The 15346-nt window shown below is 33.0% G+C and overlaps 1 protein-coding gene across 1 annotated transcript; it reads left to right on the forward strand.

The window, feature by feature from the left end:
* The first annotated feature begins 7448 nt into the window (after window positions 1-7448).
* LOC143573341 (putative glutathione S-transferase) lies at window positions 7449-8914 on the forward strand. Its single transcript, XM_077058245.1, has 2 exons — window positions 7449-7829; window positions 8370-8914. The coding sequence occupies exons 1-2, from the start codon at window positions 7518-7520 to the stop codon at window positions 8748-8750; spliced, it is 693 nt and encodes a 230-aa protein (XP_076914360.1). The 5' UTR covers window positions 7449-7517; the 3' UTR covers window positions 8751-8914.
* Window positions 8915-15346: the final 6432 nt, after the last annotated feature.

Here is a 15346-nt window from a genome sequence, read left to right on the forward strand (position 1 = left end):
GTTAAGTAGATGATATAATCAATAAGGTGATTTTAAATGAGATTTTTGTCGAAGCATAACAAATTAAAATGTTAATATTTAAAATTTGAGGGTGATAACTGAGATGAAATTGATAGTTATAGTTATTGGGGGTATTGAGTTACTTGTGATAAGTTCGTTAATTGATAACGTGATAATCGTGAACATGAGGGATATTGTTCGAATATTAAGGTATTTAATAATACTTATATTATATTTGATAGTGTGATGATGTTGTAATATGCGTATGAGAAAATAGCTATTAATTGCTCTTGATAATTTGTGAATGTGATAATATGAGTGCGAGATAACCGATTAGATAATTAAATAGTAAGTTGTTTAGATGGACTTCTGATAACAGAGTCCCAGTGAGTGAATGATTTGAATGTGCTCCATTATGGAAATAAAAATATTTGTGAGTACGTGAATGAATTGAATCAGTAAGTCTTGGTTCGATGTAATTGAATAATTAAGTAATTGAGTCAAATCGTAACTTGTTTCAAATAAATAAAAATAACGTAAGTTTCTTGATATATTGGGTTTCCCATGAGCTTGTCTATGGTATTTTGTTGGCCCATGAGTGTTACGTGTTGTTTTAACCGACCAGACTAAATAACGAATGACAATGTAAGTATGAGTAGTTGAAGTATCTCGCGTATCACCACACGTGATAATGCTCCAACCAAATATCGTAAATATAATAATTGTGAAAATGAATAGTTGGCGTGTCCATGGCGTCCCATGGATTTTTCACTCGACTAGACATTTAAAAAAAATAATAATAATAAAACACAATAAATGGTGTAACCGTTTAGCCGGTTACGTTAAACGTTTAAAGTGTCGGTTGCGTGACAATTCCCACAATGGCGGGGAATCTTGTCACGCTCCCTAGTTCTAAGCGAAAAAGAGCAAATACAAAGCTAGGAAATTCTTAAGAAAATTGCCGACAATAAAAGACAATTTAATAAAATTAAATAGAAATATTTTGAGGTATAGACGTAGCCTCAGAGTTATAAACATATTTTGAGAATGAGACGTAGTCCCAGAGTCATAAAATATTTTGAAAGTGAAGCATAGCTTCGGAGTTGTGTGTGTGCACGACAATAAAATACATAATTAGCTAAGCAGTTAATAAGTATTTAATCTAACAAGTAATTATGTAAGCTGTCAACAATCAAATAGAACACATCAGGTAAACAAATAAGCACGTATGGGGTTCCTAAGCATGTTACTAAGGCACCACTAACGACCTATCTTAAACCTTCGGCTTTGATACCAATCTGTCACACCCCAACCTACGGCGGAAATGCCGGGGCGTGAACAAATTGTCACAGCTCACAAGGTTCACAAGGTTACTATCATGAAAGCGACAATATCTAATTAATTTATTTATTATCAAACAACATTCATATACAAGAAAAATAAAGAAAATTACAAATACAAAACCAACTATTCTTGTATATGTTTTATCCTAAAGTCATCTCTATGTGAGCTTCAGTTCGATAAGCAATCCAAATCTATAACCTGCAAATGCGTATAAAATATATGTTTGTCAACAACACATGTTGAGTGAGTAGATCATCAGTTTTGACACAAACAAAAATGGTAATAACAATATATAATGTTATAAGTGAATAAAAATAGGCAAAACTGTTATCTGTGAGTATAAACAATTAAACCATAGTACATACATAAACAATCAACCATAAAGAAAGGGCTAAACCGTTGCCATGCGAATGGGCATTGGTTACCAAAAATGAGGTGTCGGTGAAACCATTGCCAATGCGATCGGGCTCCGGCCACTACGACGGTCGTATGATCATACTATAATGATATTATGTTGGACCTCTCCGAATGCAATTCAAGTAAGCAAGTTAGCAAATAGCAAGTAACAGAATCATTCAATTGATACACAACACAAAGACACAGTTTGCGTTTGAGAAATAATAAGATAAATAATATGATAAATGGTATGCAAGTGTCCCCAAAATATTTGAAAACAAGTAAAATAAGGGAGTGATTACTCACCTGATTAAATGAGTGAAGTAAAAGTGAGGATGTGAGGATGAGAGCAGTTAAACCCCCTCGGGATTCATCGTCAAGGATTCCTAATTAAATATAATACAGTATAACTTAAGTATAAAAGATATAACACAATTTAAATGATTTAAGATTTTGATATGATTTAAGTTATGTTTAGGATTAGCACGTTTATTGATTGAACGATAGATCTTTACGGATTATTTGTTATTATGAAAACAATATGATTAGTCATTATTAATTATATATAAATTCACCAATAATTACCTACGATAAAAATATATATACGTGAATAATTTAAATAATTAAGATATAAGATATGCTTATAATAATAATATCTGAATAAATAAATCAATAAAATAATTATAATAACGTGTAGATACTTAAATATAGGATGTAGTAAGAGATAAGTAAATATTTTGTTTAAATCTTTTAAGAAAAATCTATTTATTACGTTTATTAGAATATATAATATACATATACAAAATTAATATAAACAAATTTATGAAAACGTTCAACGACGAGAATACACCAATAATGGTGTCGTTTTTAATAAGTACTGATGATTATTATTATGATTTACTTAATATACTTACATATATATATATATACAAATATATATACACACACACACACGAAAACTAGTAACGAGATTAATTTACAAGACACCTTAACGTTCTAACGTCAATTTGATAAAATACCATTTACTTTATATTTAATACTAGTTACAATAATTTATAAAAAATCATTTAAAAGCTTTAGAACAAAAATTAAAAGAGGAAAACGGGGCTGTCCAGATTCGAACCCGCGACAACCCACACATAATACCCACACCCAACCAACTGTTTTAGGTTGCCAATTGAGCATTAAACAAAACCAATATAATATAACCTGACGCGAACAAAAACCCCCAAAACATATAAACCCTAGATCTGTAATTCGATAATCCGCTATGATTTGATTTAATTAACTTTAGGGTTAATGATCTTGAGTTAAAAACGATCTTGACACATGTATCAATTACCTCTTGTAGTTGCGAATTGATGGCTAACAACCCCGACACAGCGACGGCCAAAACGCGAACCAAAACTTGTGTAACATGTTGATTAGAATGCAATTGAAGTTAGGGTTAATGAAAGTGGATAAAAAACGAAGTAGTTACATGTATTAATTTCCAGAAATAGTGATGGATCGATGATGAACGACGCGATGAAACTGCCGGCCATACACAGAACAAGAACGTTGATTTGCTAGATGGTAGAAGCAATTGGGGTTATGGTTTATGGCCGAAGGCTTGTAAGGATTGTATATGCTCGATTAATTGCATTATTATGGTTGTTATATTCTCAAAACCTTAAACGAGTTATGATGGTTCGTTATATTAAGTAATATGAATCACGAATGATCTGTTTCCTAATTCCTAGTGTCGGCAATGACGAATTTGGTATGTATAATGATAATCATCGATCAATTTCCATGTTTATGAGAAGATTGTGGTCCAAGAATAACGTTTGGGTAAGCGGGTTCGGGTTTGGATCATGGGTAAAAGGTTAGTCCAGATTTGAAGATGGGTTATTATAGAAATTTTTTTTTCAGCCCTCAAGGTTTGAAGATAAACACATAAAGGGTTAAAGTTTAGTTTTGGGTTGAAAATGCAACATTTTTGAAAGTTTTAAAATATATATTAATTAAATATTATAAGAATTATTAATATAATAATGAATACTCGAATAACGCGCTATGAAAATTTCCCGACTATAAAAGCGGGTTGGGTAACGGTTATAGAATATTAGTTTGAAACTCGAGTTGTTACAATCACCGCTATCGGCTTGATTCGTGTGCTGCATCGACAGGTGCTCATGACTGCTGATAAAGATTAGATCTAACGGCTACACCACTCTCATCCTCGTCTCATCCTTCTCTAATATACCACCATCAAACTTCCACAAATTAACAATATACCCCCCACAACCACCACCTCCACCGTCCATCGAAACCAGTGGCGGATCTAGAACAAAATCTCAGGGGTAACGTTCAAATTTTTTTTTACTGTGTTTCATACAATGTAAACACTTTTTTTAAACACGATAATTAATAAATGTAAAACACATTTCCTGTTCATTTTTTGAAAGCTAGAAATCTAGTCATTACAACCTCTCCTTTTACTTTATAAAACGTTTCAATTTCGAGCATATATTAAAACATTGTTTAAATACTCATCACCCATTCAATTGCGTAACTTGATAAGCTTCATTTAAAAACAACATCTTTCAACGGTTGCGGTTGCAACCTTAAAACCATCGCTAGCATCAATATTCGTTAAACCGAAAAGAACGCCACTTTTCCTTTGGTTTATCGAATATTGAAGTTACCATTGGTTTTAACAGCTGCAACCGCAACCATTGAAAGGTGTTTTTTCCTCTAATTGAAGCTTATTAAGACAAATTTACGCAATCAAATGACTGATTAGTATTTGAACAATGCTTTAATTAGTGAAGTCGAAAAATAAATGTTTGATAAAGTAAAAGAAGAGATTGTAATGGCTCGATTTCAAGCTTTTAAAAACTGAATAGAAGAAATTTGCACCCTACGTATTTAAATTTATATATTATCGTATTTTTATTTTTATTTCGTTTACATTGTACGAAATACGGTAAAAAAATAAATATTAACCTTTAAACTAAAACAATGAACATAAAACAAATATGGTTAATGGGTCATTGGGTTTAAATTGGTTTGGATTTTAAACTTTGATCAAGTTTAATTATTGGTCTGTACTTTTAATTTGTTTGGATTTTAAACAAACAAGGATAACATTATACTTTTTCAGGGTTAACGAAATACATAAACCGACAAAATAAATTTTTTTTTGCATTACCGACGAAAAGTTGAGAGGGTAGCGGATGCTAACCCTGCTAAGCTTATACATCCGCCCCTGCATCAAACTTCATATCTTCAGCCAGCCGCCACCTGCAAAATCAGAAATACTCAGCTGCTAGCCACCACCTGTAACTAGCCATCATGCCACCACATCTGCCCCACGTGTGGACCCCTGCAACTGGCCACCACCGCCGCACCACCTAGGGACCACCTGCAATCGGTCATAATTGCATATTTTAAAACTTTTAATGTAAATGTAAATTTGTATTCGTTGATTATATGTATTTGTTGATTAAATTTATGCATATGTGTTCATGTGGATTTTGTGTTCATCATAATTTATGCAAATGTTCATGCGTTGTTTTTTGTAATTAACTCTGTCTTTGGCAAAATTTCCGTACGAAATCTAGATCTTCTCGGTCTACCGCAAAAGTTTCGGTAACATCTCCAGCATAAGCATATGCATAGGCAATAACGTTGACATCATTCCATTAGTAGCGAAGATTTGGTCTTTAGCGGCAAGGAATTAGTCGCGACACAATAGCCATGTCGCCGCGGTGACAATTATGAGTATTAACGATGACACTTGTTTAGCTGCGACATTTGTTGCCGTAAAAACCTGTTCTTTATAAACACATGGAAAACCGTAAGAAAACTTATTTCGAATCATTAATCTATATACAATACGGGTTGGATTATTCTACATATGCCAACGAAAACGAGAAGTGTAAGAAATCATAATTAACTGACATGTGTCAAGTTGAGACCAAATGAAAAATGGTATAAAAGTAATAATACATTTTTTCTTTCTCCACATGCTAGTCACATGTTAATTATTCTATCATTTTAAAACTTCTATTATTTTTTCATATGATATTTAAAAAGAATAAAAAATCATCATAATAACAAACGTTTTTTTATCATTAATATGAGTATAATTTTGTTATATATAAATTAAAACAAAAATTACGTCATTTTGTCTTTTTGCATACCATTGTGTCTTTTTTCATTATTATGTATTTTTGTTTGCCATTGTATTTTTTTCGTTATTGTGTCTTTAAACTCATCATTGTGTTTTTTAAGTACTAATAACACTCTTGTGTAATAATAATATGCAAATATAATGAAAAATACCAACAAATTATCTAATACATCAAACACAATGATGAATACATATTACACAATAACCTGAATCGTAAAACACAATGATGAATACATGTAACACAATAACCTGAAACGTAAGACACAATACTGAATACATATAACACAATAACCTGAAACGTAAAACATAATTGAAACTACATATTACACAAAGACTTGAACCTAATACACAATGAACATAATTCTATTTTTCTCAAATTAAGTGAATGCCACATGTCAATTCCGAACAAAAGACAATGAACGTATTATAGAATAACTAAAATGCAATGATAAATAGAAAAACAAATGTTGAGCAAAAAGACACAATGAAGGACAAAAAGACACAACGATGGAATCTTTGTTCTAATTTTTATCATTAGTATGAGTATCAACTGAAAAACACAATGATCAACATGTATAACACAATACATAGAATACAGAATTAAAAAACACAATGAACAACCAAATAACACAATATAAAAAAACCCAATATTTTATATATATATATATCAATATGATATTCATATGAAAGATAAAAAAACATTTGTTATTATGGAAATATTTTTTAAAAAAGGTTTCATATGGAAAAGTTATGAACGCTTTAAAATGATGAGAGAATTGACATATGTCTTGCATGTGAAGAGAAAAAGTAAGCATAAGTGAGTTATTATCTTAATGCTCTTTTAATCAATTTTTAATCTTAAATTAATATCCACCATCCAAATTTAAGATCAATAAATTAAATTTCTTTCTACCTTTTTATTTTGTTGTACTTTTATTTTAACTTTATCCTATACAAATAAACCCTAATAACATAACAAGTATTCCATATTATATAAGCTAAAAGAAAATTAAATAAACAAATACTATTGGTTTTGTACTTCAAGAAAATTGTATAATTATCCGTCTATTTGAAAACTAATTATATTATTTTCAACATCACAATCACTAAAATACTATGGGTAATTATTTTGAAGCCAACATGAAATCAGTTCATACAACATAGTAGAGTGAGGCAACAAACTCATCAAAGTTAGAGAGTGCGACATCCTAACACCCAAAAAAAATTGCCATTACTAAAACAAAATACTATTGGTAATTACTTCTAATACCATTAAATTGTAAATTACACTATTTAAACCCTTAATCGTTAAGCTAAATATGAAACTGATAAGTAAATTATTTCGTTAGAAAGATGTTGACTCTTTGCCACCGTTGTCATCATGCGCTGATGATGTTCATATTTTAAACTTTTAAGCTGCCAATTCCAACTTGCTGTGACCTGCATATCGTACAAGTAACTACAGCATAGATATTAAATAATAACAAGTGGCGACCAAGTCAACTCTAACATTTATATAAATCGTCCATGGAAGAACTCAAACCACCCCCAAAACTAAATCTGAAATTAAATTAAGAAATAAAGATTGAATCAAAAAATGGCTGACGAGGTGAAGTTGTACGGAGTTAATGGAAGTCCGTTCGTTTGTAGAGCGAAGATTGCTTTGAATGTCAAGAAAATCGACTACGAATTCGTCGTAGAAGATCTAGGAAACAAGAGTGCCGATCTTCTCAAATACAATCCTGTCCATAAAAAGATCCCTGTGCTCGTGCACAAAGGAAAACCGATCTCGGAGTCGCTTGTGATCATTGAGTACATGGATGATGCCTGGAAAGGGGTTCCGCTTTTGCCTAAGAATCCTTACGAGAAGGCTCAGGCCCGGTTTTGGGCCAAGTTCATTGATGATAAGGTATTGGTTTTTATGATTTCATTTTATCTGAACAATAGATCTTTTCCTAGATGTTTTAAAAGGATAAGTGTTTCTAGGAAGCTTTTTAAAAGTCATTTTTTGTTTCTGTATATACTTGATGATTATTTTAGGCTACTAGATTACAAAGAAATCTCTTGTTTCACTTTACTTACGATTCACTGTTGGGCCAGATTTAAAGGCAGGTAACGTTATAACGTATAAATAATATTAAGCATAAAAGTATATATATTTACAGCAAAATATTAAAATATTTATCTTTTGTTTTTAGTTTGCATTTCATTGTGACAATAAAACTTAAATATATAAAATACAGGGCCTTATGAGATTTAAAAATAAAATTGAAAATCCAGCCCAACCACCATATTGTCCGGTTCAATCGGTTCACCGATCCGAACAATAACCAACCGATTTATATGAGGAACACTTAAATATGGTTAATTGGACCGGTTCAAATGAAGAACATTTAAAACAACGCATTTAACCGGAACTGATTTTGCATTCATTATATGGTATGTTCAGTGCATTCCTATAGTATTCAAGACCATTGTCAGCCATGGAGAGGAGCAAGATCTTGCAGAAGCCCATGAACAGCTGCAGTTTCTGGAAAACGAGCTGAATGTGAAAGGTAAGAAGTTTTTTGGAGGTGACGACATCAATCTGGTTGATATTTCTGCTACTTTCATTGCGTATTGGGTTGGAGCGGCTGAAGAAGCATTAGGATTAAAGCTGGTGACCAAAGACAAGTTCCCAAAACTAACAGAATGGTGTGACAACTATATTAACTGTCAAGCTGTCAAGGATGGCTTACCTCCAAGAGAAATTTTACTTGGTTTCTTCAAGGTATGGTTTGCAACGCCTAATAGTTTTGTTTACAATGAATTTTTAAATAAGAGCTCTTAGATGCTGGTTTGTTTTGAAATATGTACGTAGTATGAAATGTAACGTTTATGATGTTTTTGGCATTTTGTACGTTTTGTTATCTTAAAAATAAATTGGTGTTTAATTATGTCGGAATGTGATATTAAATTGTTATGGTCATATATAATAGTGTAAGGACTAGAGTTGTCATTGATAATAGTGTAGGACCTGATTTGTAAAACAGAGGTACTTGTAACAGCCTTTTAACGTTGCTAGAGGCTAGAGCTAATGAGATGGTATCAACCAGTTTGTTGACCTGATTTTTAGTTACTCTCTAACACTTTCCTGGCAGTTTCCTGAGCACAAGAGGAGTATTTCCATCATTTCGATTCATCCCGAGATCATCTACATGTTCCATATCATTAGAATTGAAGATCTTGTGATGTCGAGACGCGGCTAGTCTTCAAGAAACATACCTGGGATGTAAAGTTTGTATTATTTCAGTTTTCTCATGTGTTAAGGAACAACTTGATTGTATTTATCTTTGATTAATCTATGAGTATTGATGTCTAGTATTGTTGTGCACTCAGTCGATTTAGGTTTATTTCTATCTGAACGATTAGATTGTCGGATTCTATGATAATTGCTTATAGGGTTGTTTGACTGTTAGTTGGGTCACACTAGTAAGGATTGTTTGATAATCAGTTTCGTGTGTTAGTGATTGTTGATGCCTAAGGTTTGTCTAGTTAATCAGTCTATGTTGGTCTTTGATAAATAATCTGTTAAACTAACATGAGATTGTTGTTATGTGCTTACTTGAACCCCGGGTGTGAGTTGTTTCTATCAATTGCTTGAAAGACTGTTAATTGCTTGTTTAATTATACAACCAAACTTGTTTGCTTGTGTGATCAACAATACAAATTGTTACTTCATAATCGTATAAAATATGTTGCGCGTTACATTGACCAAATACTCCTCGTGGTTCGACACCCTACTTACCCTAGCTTGCTTAGGTGATTAGGACTTGATTTTAATTGTTTTTTTTACTAGATAGAGACAATCTAGTATCAAAACCAACTCGAAAATGCACAAGAAAAAATGAAGTTGTAAGCGAAAAACCAACATAAGAGAACTAGTTCAAATCTAGTCAATATCCAACGGTTTTGATGATACACCAATCGAAACAACCTGAAATTGAGCACAAGGCTTTGATACCACTTGTAGGTCCTTCTGGAACAATGATCTAACAAGAGTTTTCGGATCTACATGTTTCGGGTGAGCGGAAATCAACCTGAACCACGTTCATATCAAAATCATAACAAAAATCGAGTATAAGAAGAACAATCAGCACACGAGATCATCAAAAGTATTTGGATTTCTTCACCAGTGGTTTGTTTTAGAAGTCAGTTTCCTAAATGAGAAAAAAACCATAAACCTAAATCATATCCTTCATTCACCAAGTTATTTACACTTGCTTAACAAAACAAGTCGCACGGATTAATTAGTTTTTCATTTTTATTTAATTGTCTACCCCCAAATGACCAACAAAACTCTTTGTTATTGAAATATGAAGAATTGCGATAGAAATATGAATGATCATGTATTGCCTTTTTGTTTAGTTTTACAAAGAAGACTATCAATACGAGAACTCGAGCCTAAAACTAAGAAAGTACAATAAGTTGTGAATGTAAAAATATCATCCAACGGTCCTAATTTTGAGAGAATCAAGTTGTCATCTTCTACAATAGGAAATGAATAATTCTTTGATACTATGATTTTTCCACCAAAAAATCTTTATTTTCTAGCAACCCCCCCCCCCCTTTTCAAGTTAAGTAGTGGGATATCCGATACTCTACTTGTCAAGATAATGGGTGAAAATTCTTCCATTGACGGCTTTTGTTAATATATCGGCTAACTGTTCTTCTGATCAAACGAACGATAGTTCTAAAATCCCCGTTTCAAGTTTTTCTTTGATGAAGTTTCTGTCAACCACTACATGCTTTGTACAATCGTGTTGAACAAGATTCTAGGAAATTTCTATTGCAGTTTTGTTATCACACATAACCTTACTAGCTAATGTTTAGGGAAATCTGATCTCTGTTAGAGGTCTTCGAATCCGAAGAACTTCTATCGGTCGTCGTTCAATTCCACGCAACTTAGCTTCAACACTGGATAATGTTACCATCTTATGTTTTTTGCTTCTAAATGTAACAAAGTTTCCTCCAACTAGGGTAAATTATCCTGATGTTTATCCTCGGTCATCCTCATCTCCTATCCAGTCTGCATCGGTATATAGCTAGATCTTTAGATGTTTATTTGGTTGAAATAGAACCACATAACCCGTTGTTCCTTCGAGGTATATGGTAATTTTCCAAACTACTTACATGTGAGTTACTTGTGGTTGATGCATAAATTTCCTAGAAACCCCAACCACATATGAAATATTTGGGCGAGTATGCGTGAGGTATATTAGTTAACGGCCAAACTCCAATATCTTTTTTTTGTTTGCCAATTCTCCTTCTTCCATGTGCAGCTTGTGGTTTGCCATCATTGGGGTGTCAGTATGTTTGCAATCAATCATTATGGTTTAGGCTAGAAGATCAAGAATATATTTCTTTTGACATATAAAATTCTCTCGTTTAAACCTTAATACTTTAATTCCAATAAAGTAATTAAGTTTTCTTAGGTCCTTCATTTCGAACTCCGTTAACAAATTTGCCTTCAACTTCTTCATTTCCTCCTCATCGTTTCCTGTAATGATCATTCATCAACATATATAATTAAACAAGTCACAAGTTTACCTCTTTGTTTAAGGAAGTGCGTATGGTTGGAGTTGCTTTGTCGAAACCCATATTCTTTCATTGCTAGAACGAATTTTCTGAACCACGCTCGCTCGAAGAGACTTTTTAAGCCCGTAAAGAGATTTTCTTACCCGACATACATCCATTGTCTTTAAACATTTTGTGAATCCGGGTGGAGCTTCCATATATACTTCTTCCTTTAACTCTCCATGTAGGAATAAATTCTAATATCAAATTGATGAAGAGGCCATCCTTCATTTGCGAATATTGAAAAAAGAACTCGAATTGTGTCAACTTTTACTATTGGAGAGAACTTCTTCTCTGAGTAGTCATTTTCGTATGTTTGGGTGTAGCTAAATTAGCTACTAGTCGTGCTTTATATCTTTCAATAATTCTATCCGGTTTATGTTTGATAGTGAAGACCCATCTACATCCCACATGTTTCTTTCCCGGAGGAAGTTTACACTTTTCTCATATGTCATTCTTCATTAACCCACTCATTTTTGTTACAGCATAATCCTTCCAGTGATTCTAATGCTTGTTCCATTGAGTTTGGAATTTGTTCAGTATATAGGGAATAATTAAAGGTTTTGTCTTATTTGGATAAGTTTCCTTCGGTTATATTTGCCATGGGATATTTGGAATATATACTATGTTAATATGGGGAATACTGCTTTGGTGGTACTCCTCGATGACCATGGATGGGAGAACATATTTCTCAATCATTTCTTCTTGTATTGTTTCTTCTTGTTTTTGTTCCTCATGCACTGTTTGTTCTATTTCTATCTCATATTATCAATATTTTGATTTTCATAAGTTTCTTCATTTTGTGTATTTTCATGTGTTTGAGAATTAATAACCTTAGACGCCAGATCTGGAGTATTTTAGTTTGGAGCACTGATCATTGATCCATCAGATTGTTTTGAGGCCAGTGACTCATCTCATCTTTGGTACTTTGATCTTCTAATTATGGTGGTTGGATATCATGTTGAATTCTCTTAATGACGGAGCCCATTTTGGAACCCATTTTTGTTAACATAGTTTGTCGTTATCCTTTTTCTCCCGCTTACCACTATGTTGCGATGTATAAAAAGATTCGGTTTCAAGAAAGTCACAATTCATGGTAGTGTCCATATGACGTATTTTTGGACTATAGCATCGATATACTTTTTGGTTAACACCATAACCCACAAATACACATTTTTCAACACAATGATCGAATGTGGTTCGATTTATTTTTAGGAATGTGAACAAACACGGATCACCCAAATATTTGTGGTTGTAATATAAGTGCGTGTGGGAATTTGATAAATCAGAAAGAGTTTGGATAGGAGTTTTAAGGTTAAGAGCTTTGGCTGGAAATTGATTGAGAAGATAAGTGGCAGTGGCGAGAGCATCAAGGGCAGAAGGATTTAAGGGCTTTAGTTTCAATCCAAGGGTCTGAGTTATTTATAAGAGAATGCAGTTTTTTCATTCGACCGTCCCTTTTTGTTCGGGGGTTTGGGAACAAGATTTTGGTGAATTATTCCTTTACCTTGACAAACTATGTCATTGCGTTGTTAACGAATTCCTCCCATTAACCGATCAAAGAATTTGGATGTTGGTTTTAAACTGTGTTTCAATCATAGCATAAAAATTAGTAATCTTGTAAAAAAATTCAGATTTATATTTTAGAAAACAAATACATGTCATACGAGTGCAATCATCAACGAAAAGAACAAAAAAGCGAAATTTTGCCCCCACTGGTCCCATACGTTCGAATGGATAAGGGAAGAAGGTGAATAGCTTTCGTGTTATTCGGTTTAAACGTATGCTTATGACTTTTAGCCAAAACACAGGTTTCACAGTTTATTGTTTCATTAAAGGAAATAATTTTGGAAATGGAAGACGTAGATAACCGATAGATTAATGTCCCAATCATCTATGCCATAACCGAGCTTCTCAATACGTAGTTTCATGAGCTAGCATCGCAGTTTCATGTTGAGTCACTTCATCCACATAATACAATCCTTGGTGTTCAGTGTCACACCCAATAATCACTCCCGTCCCAATGTCCTGTAAAATGAAAAAGCATTAATAATTAGCAATCTAATTCCTTTGTTACATGAATAATGGATAACAATTTATGTGAAAAAGACGAGACATAAAACAATTTTAAAGTTCTAAAAGTCGGGGATATTTAACTATACCTCCATTTGCGGTTTTAATGTTGTTAATCCTAGGTTTAGATTTTGAAATTATATCCGATAATTCAAAAGTCATGGTGTCGTTGGCATGACAATCAAATATCCATGATTTTTATAATTTTTCACATGTTTTAGCCATATTTAGTTGCCCAACAGGTTTTAAGATCCCATTGTTGGTTCTAGACCCCTCGATGATTTTATTTTGATTATCTTTTAAAGAAACACATTCTAAGGGGCCTTATTTGATGAAACTGAATTATGTTGGGAATTCTCAAACATGTTTTGACCAGTATTGTAATTTATAGATTCATTAGGGGGATTATCTAACATTTCTAATATTATAGGGTTTAAAATTTTAGCATTAAAAAAGCTATGGTTTGAAATAAAGTTCTAAAAACCGTTACCCTGCATCCCTGTAGTAATCCTTGTGTGAGCCTTGATGAAATTGTTTTTGTACTGAACCTGGTGGCCTCCCCATGTGGTTTTATAAACCAGATCATTGTTCGGAATCATAACTCAATGTTTTCGTCAGGCAATGACGAATACTCCCTCGTCCGGCTTCGTGTCTTCCTTTTCGGCTGGATGTTAAATCCACCGACCCTAACCCCGCCCAGAGGTGATCATTTGCCGCCGTATTGCTCAGAATCGGCAAACGTGAACCGTTTGCGACGATTCGCGACTTATGGGGCTATTGTTGCTTACCGGAGCAATGGTTTTGGGTAAATTGGGTTGATGATGGCGATCTTCAAGTTATCGAAGAGGGTCCCTTTTTGGTGTGGTTTTGATTTGTGAGGGTGGTTTTAATGAGATGGATGATTTGCAAAGCAAGATCATCATTGTAGGTTTTGTTGGTCTTTGTTTTGTTTTATGAATTTTATAGAAATGCTTGAAAGAATGGGGTAGACGAGAATATATTGAGCAGGTTTAATCCAATGATCAGAAACACTGCTTTGATACCATCTTTGTTACTGAGATATGAAGAATTGGGATAGAAATAATACGATATGAACATATATTGCCATTTTGATTAGTTTTACAAAGAAAACTATTAATACGTAGAACTTGAGGTCAAAGCTAGGAAAGCACAATAAATTGTGAATGCAAAAATATTCTTCAACGGTTCTAATTTTGAGAGGATCAAGTTGTCATCTCCTACAATAGGAAAAATTTTTGATTCTATGATTTTTCCACCAATACATCTTTATTTCCTAAACAAAAGCTATTACTAATGGAGTAATGGGAGTAGTCTAATTGTTTAGTACCCTATTTTCCATTGCTACTAGATGATTCGACCAAATTGAAGAACACTCCTGCACGTAGTCTAGTAATTTGAAGGAGTAATCTACTTGAAAATTGGATTAGAGCCCGACAATTACGACCATAATTTTGCCCGGATTTCTCATGATTAAACACATTTAATGTTTAAAAAAAATAGAAACAAAATAAATCGTAGTTTGATACTTGAGACTGAAATCCATTTGGTTGTGATTACTCTTCCCTCCGGCAGTGGTGACTAATGCTTCGCCACATTAGGTTCACTTTTAGGTATATTTTTTATTGTTTCCCAATTCGTCATTTGGTGATATTTGATTTTTTAGGTAAATACCTTGTTCACGTTGCTGTCTGGTATGTTGATATATAAACACTAGTT

This window comes from Bidens hawaiensis, unplaced genomic scaffold (assembly GCF_021521415.1).
Source record: "Bidens hawaiensis isolate Kalapana, Puna unplaced genomic scaffold, B.hawaiensis_p1.1 tig00026387_1, whole genome shotgun sequence".
NCBI lineage: Eukaryota > Viridiplantae > Streptophyta > Magnoliopsida > Asterales > Asteraceae > Bidens > Bidens hawaiensis.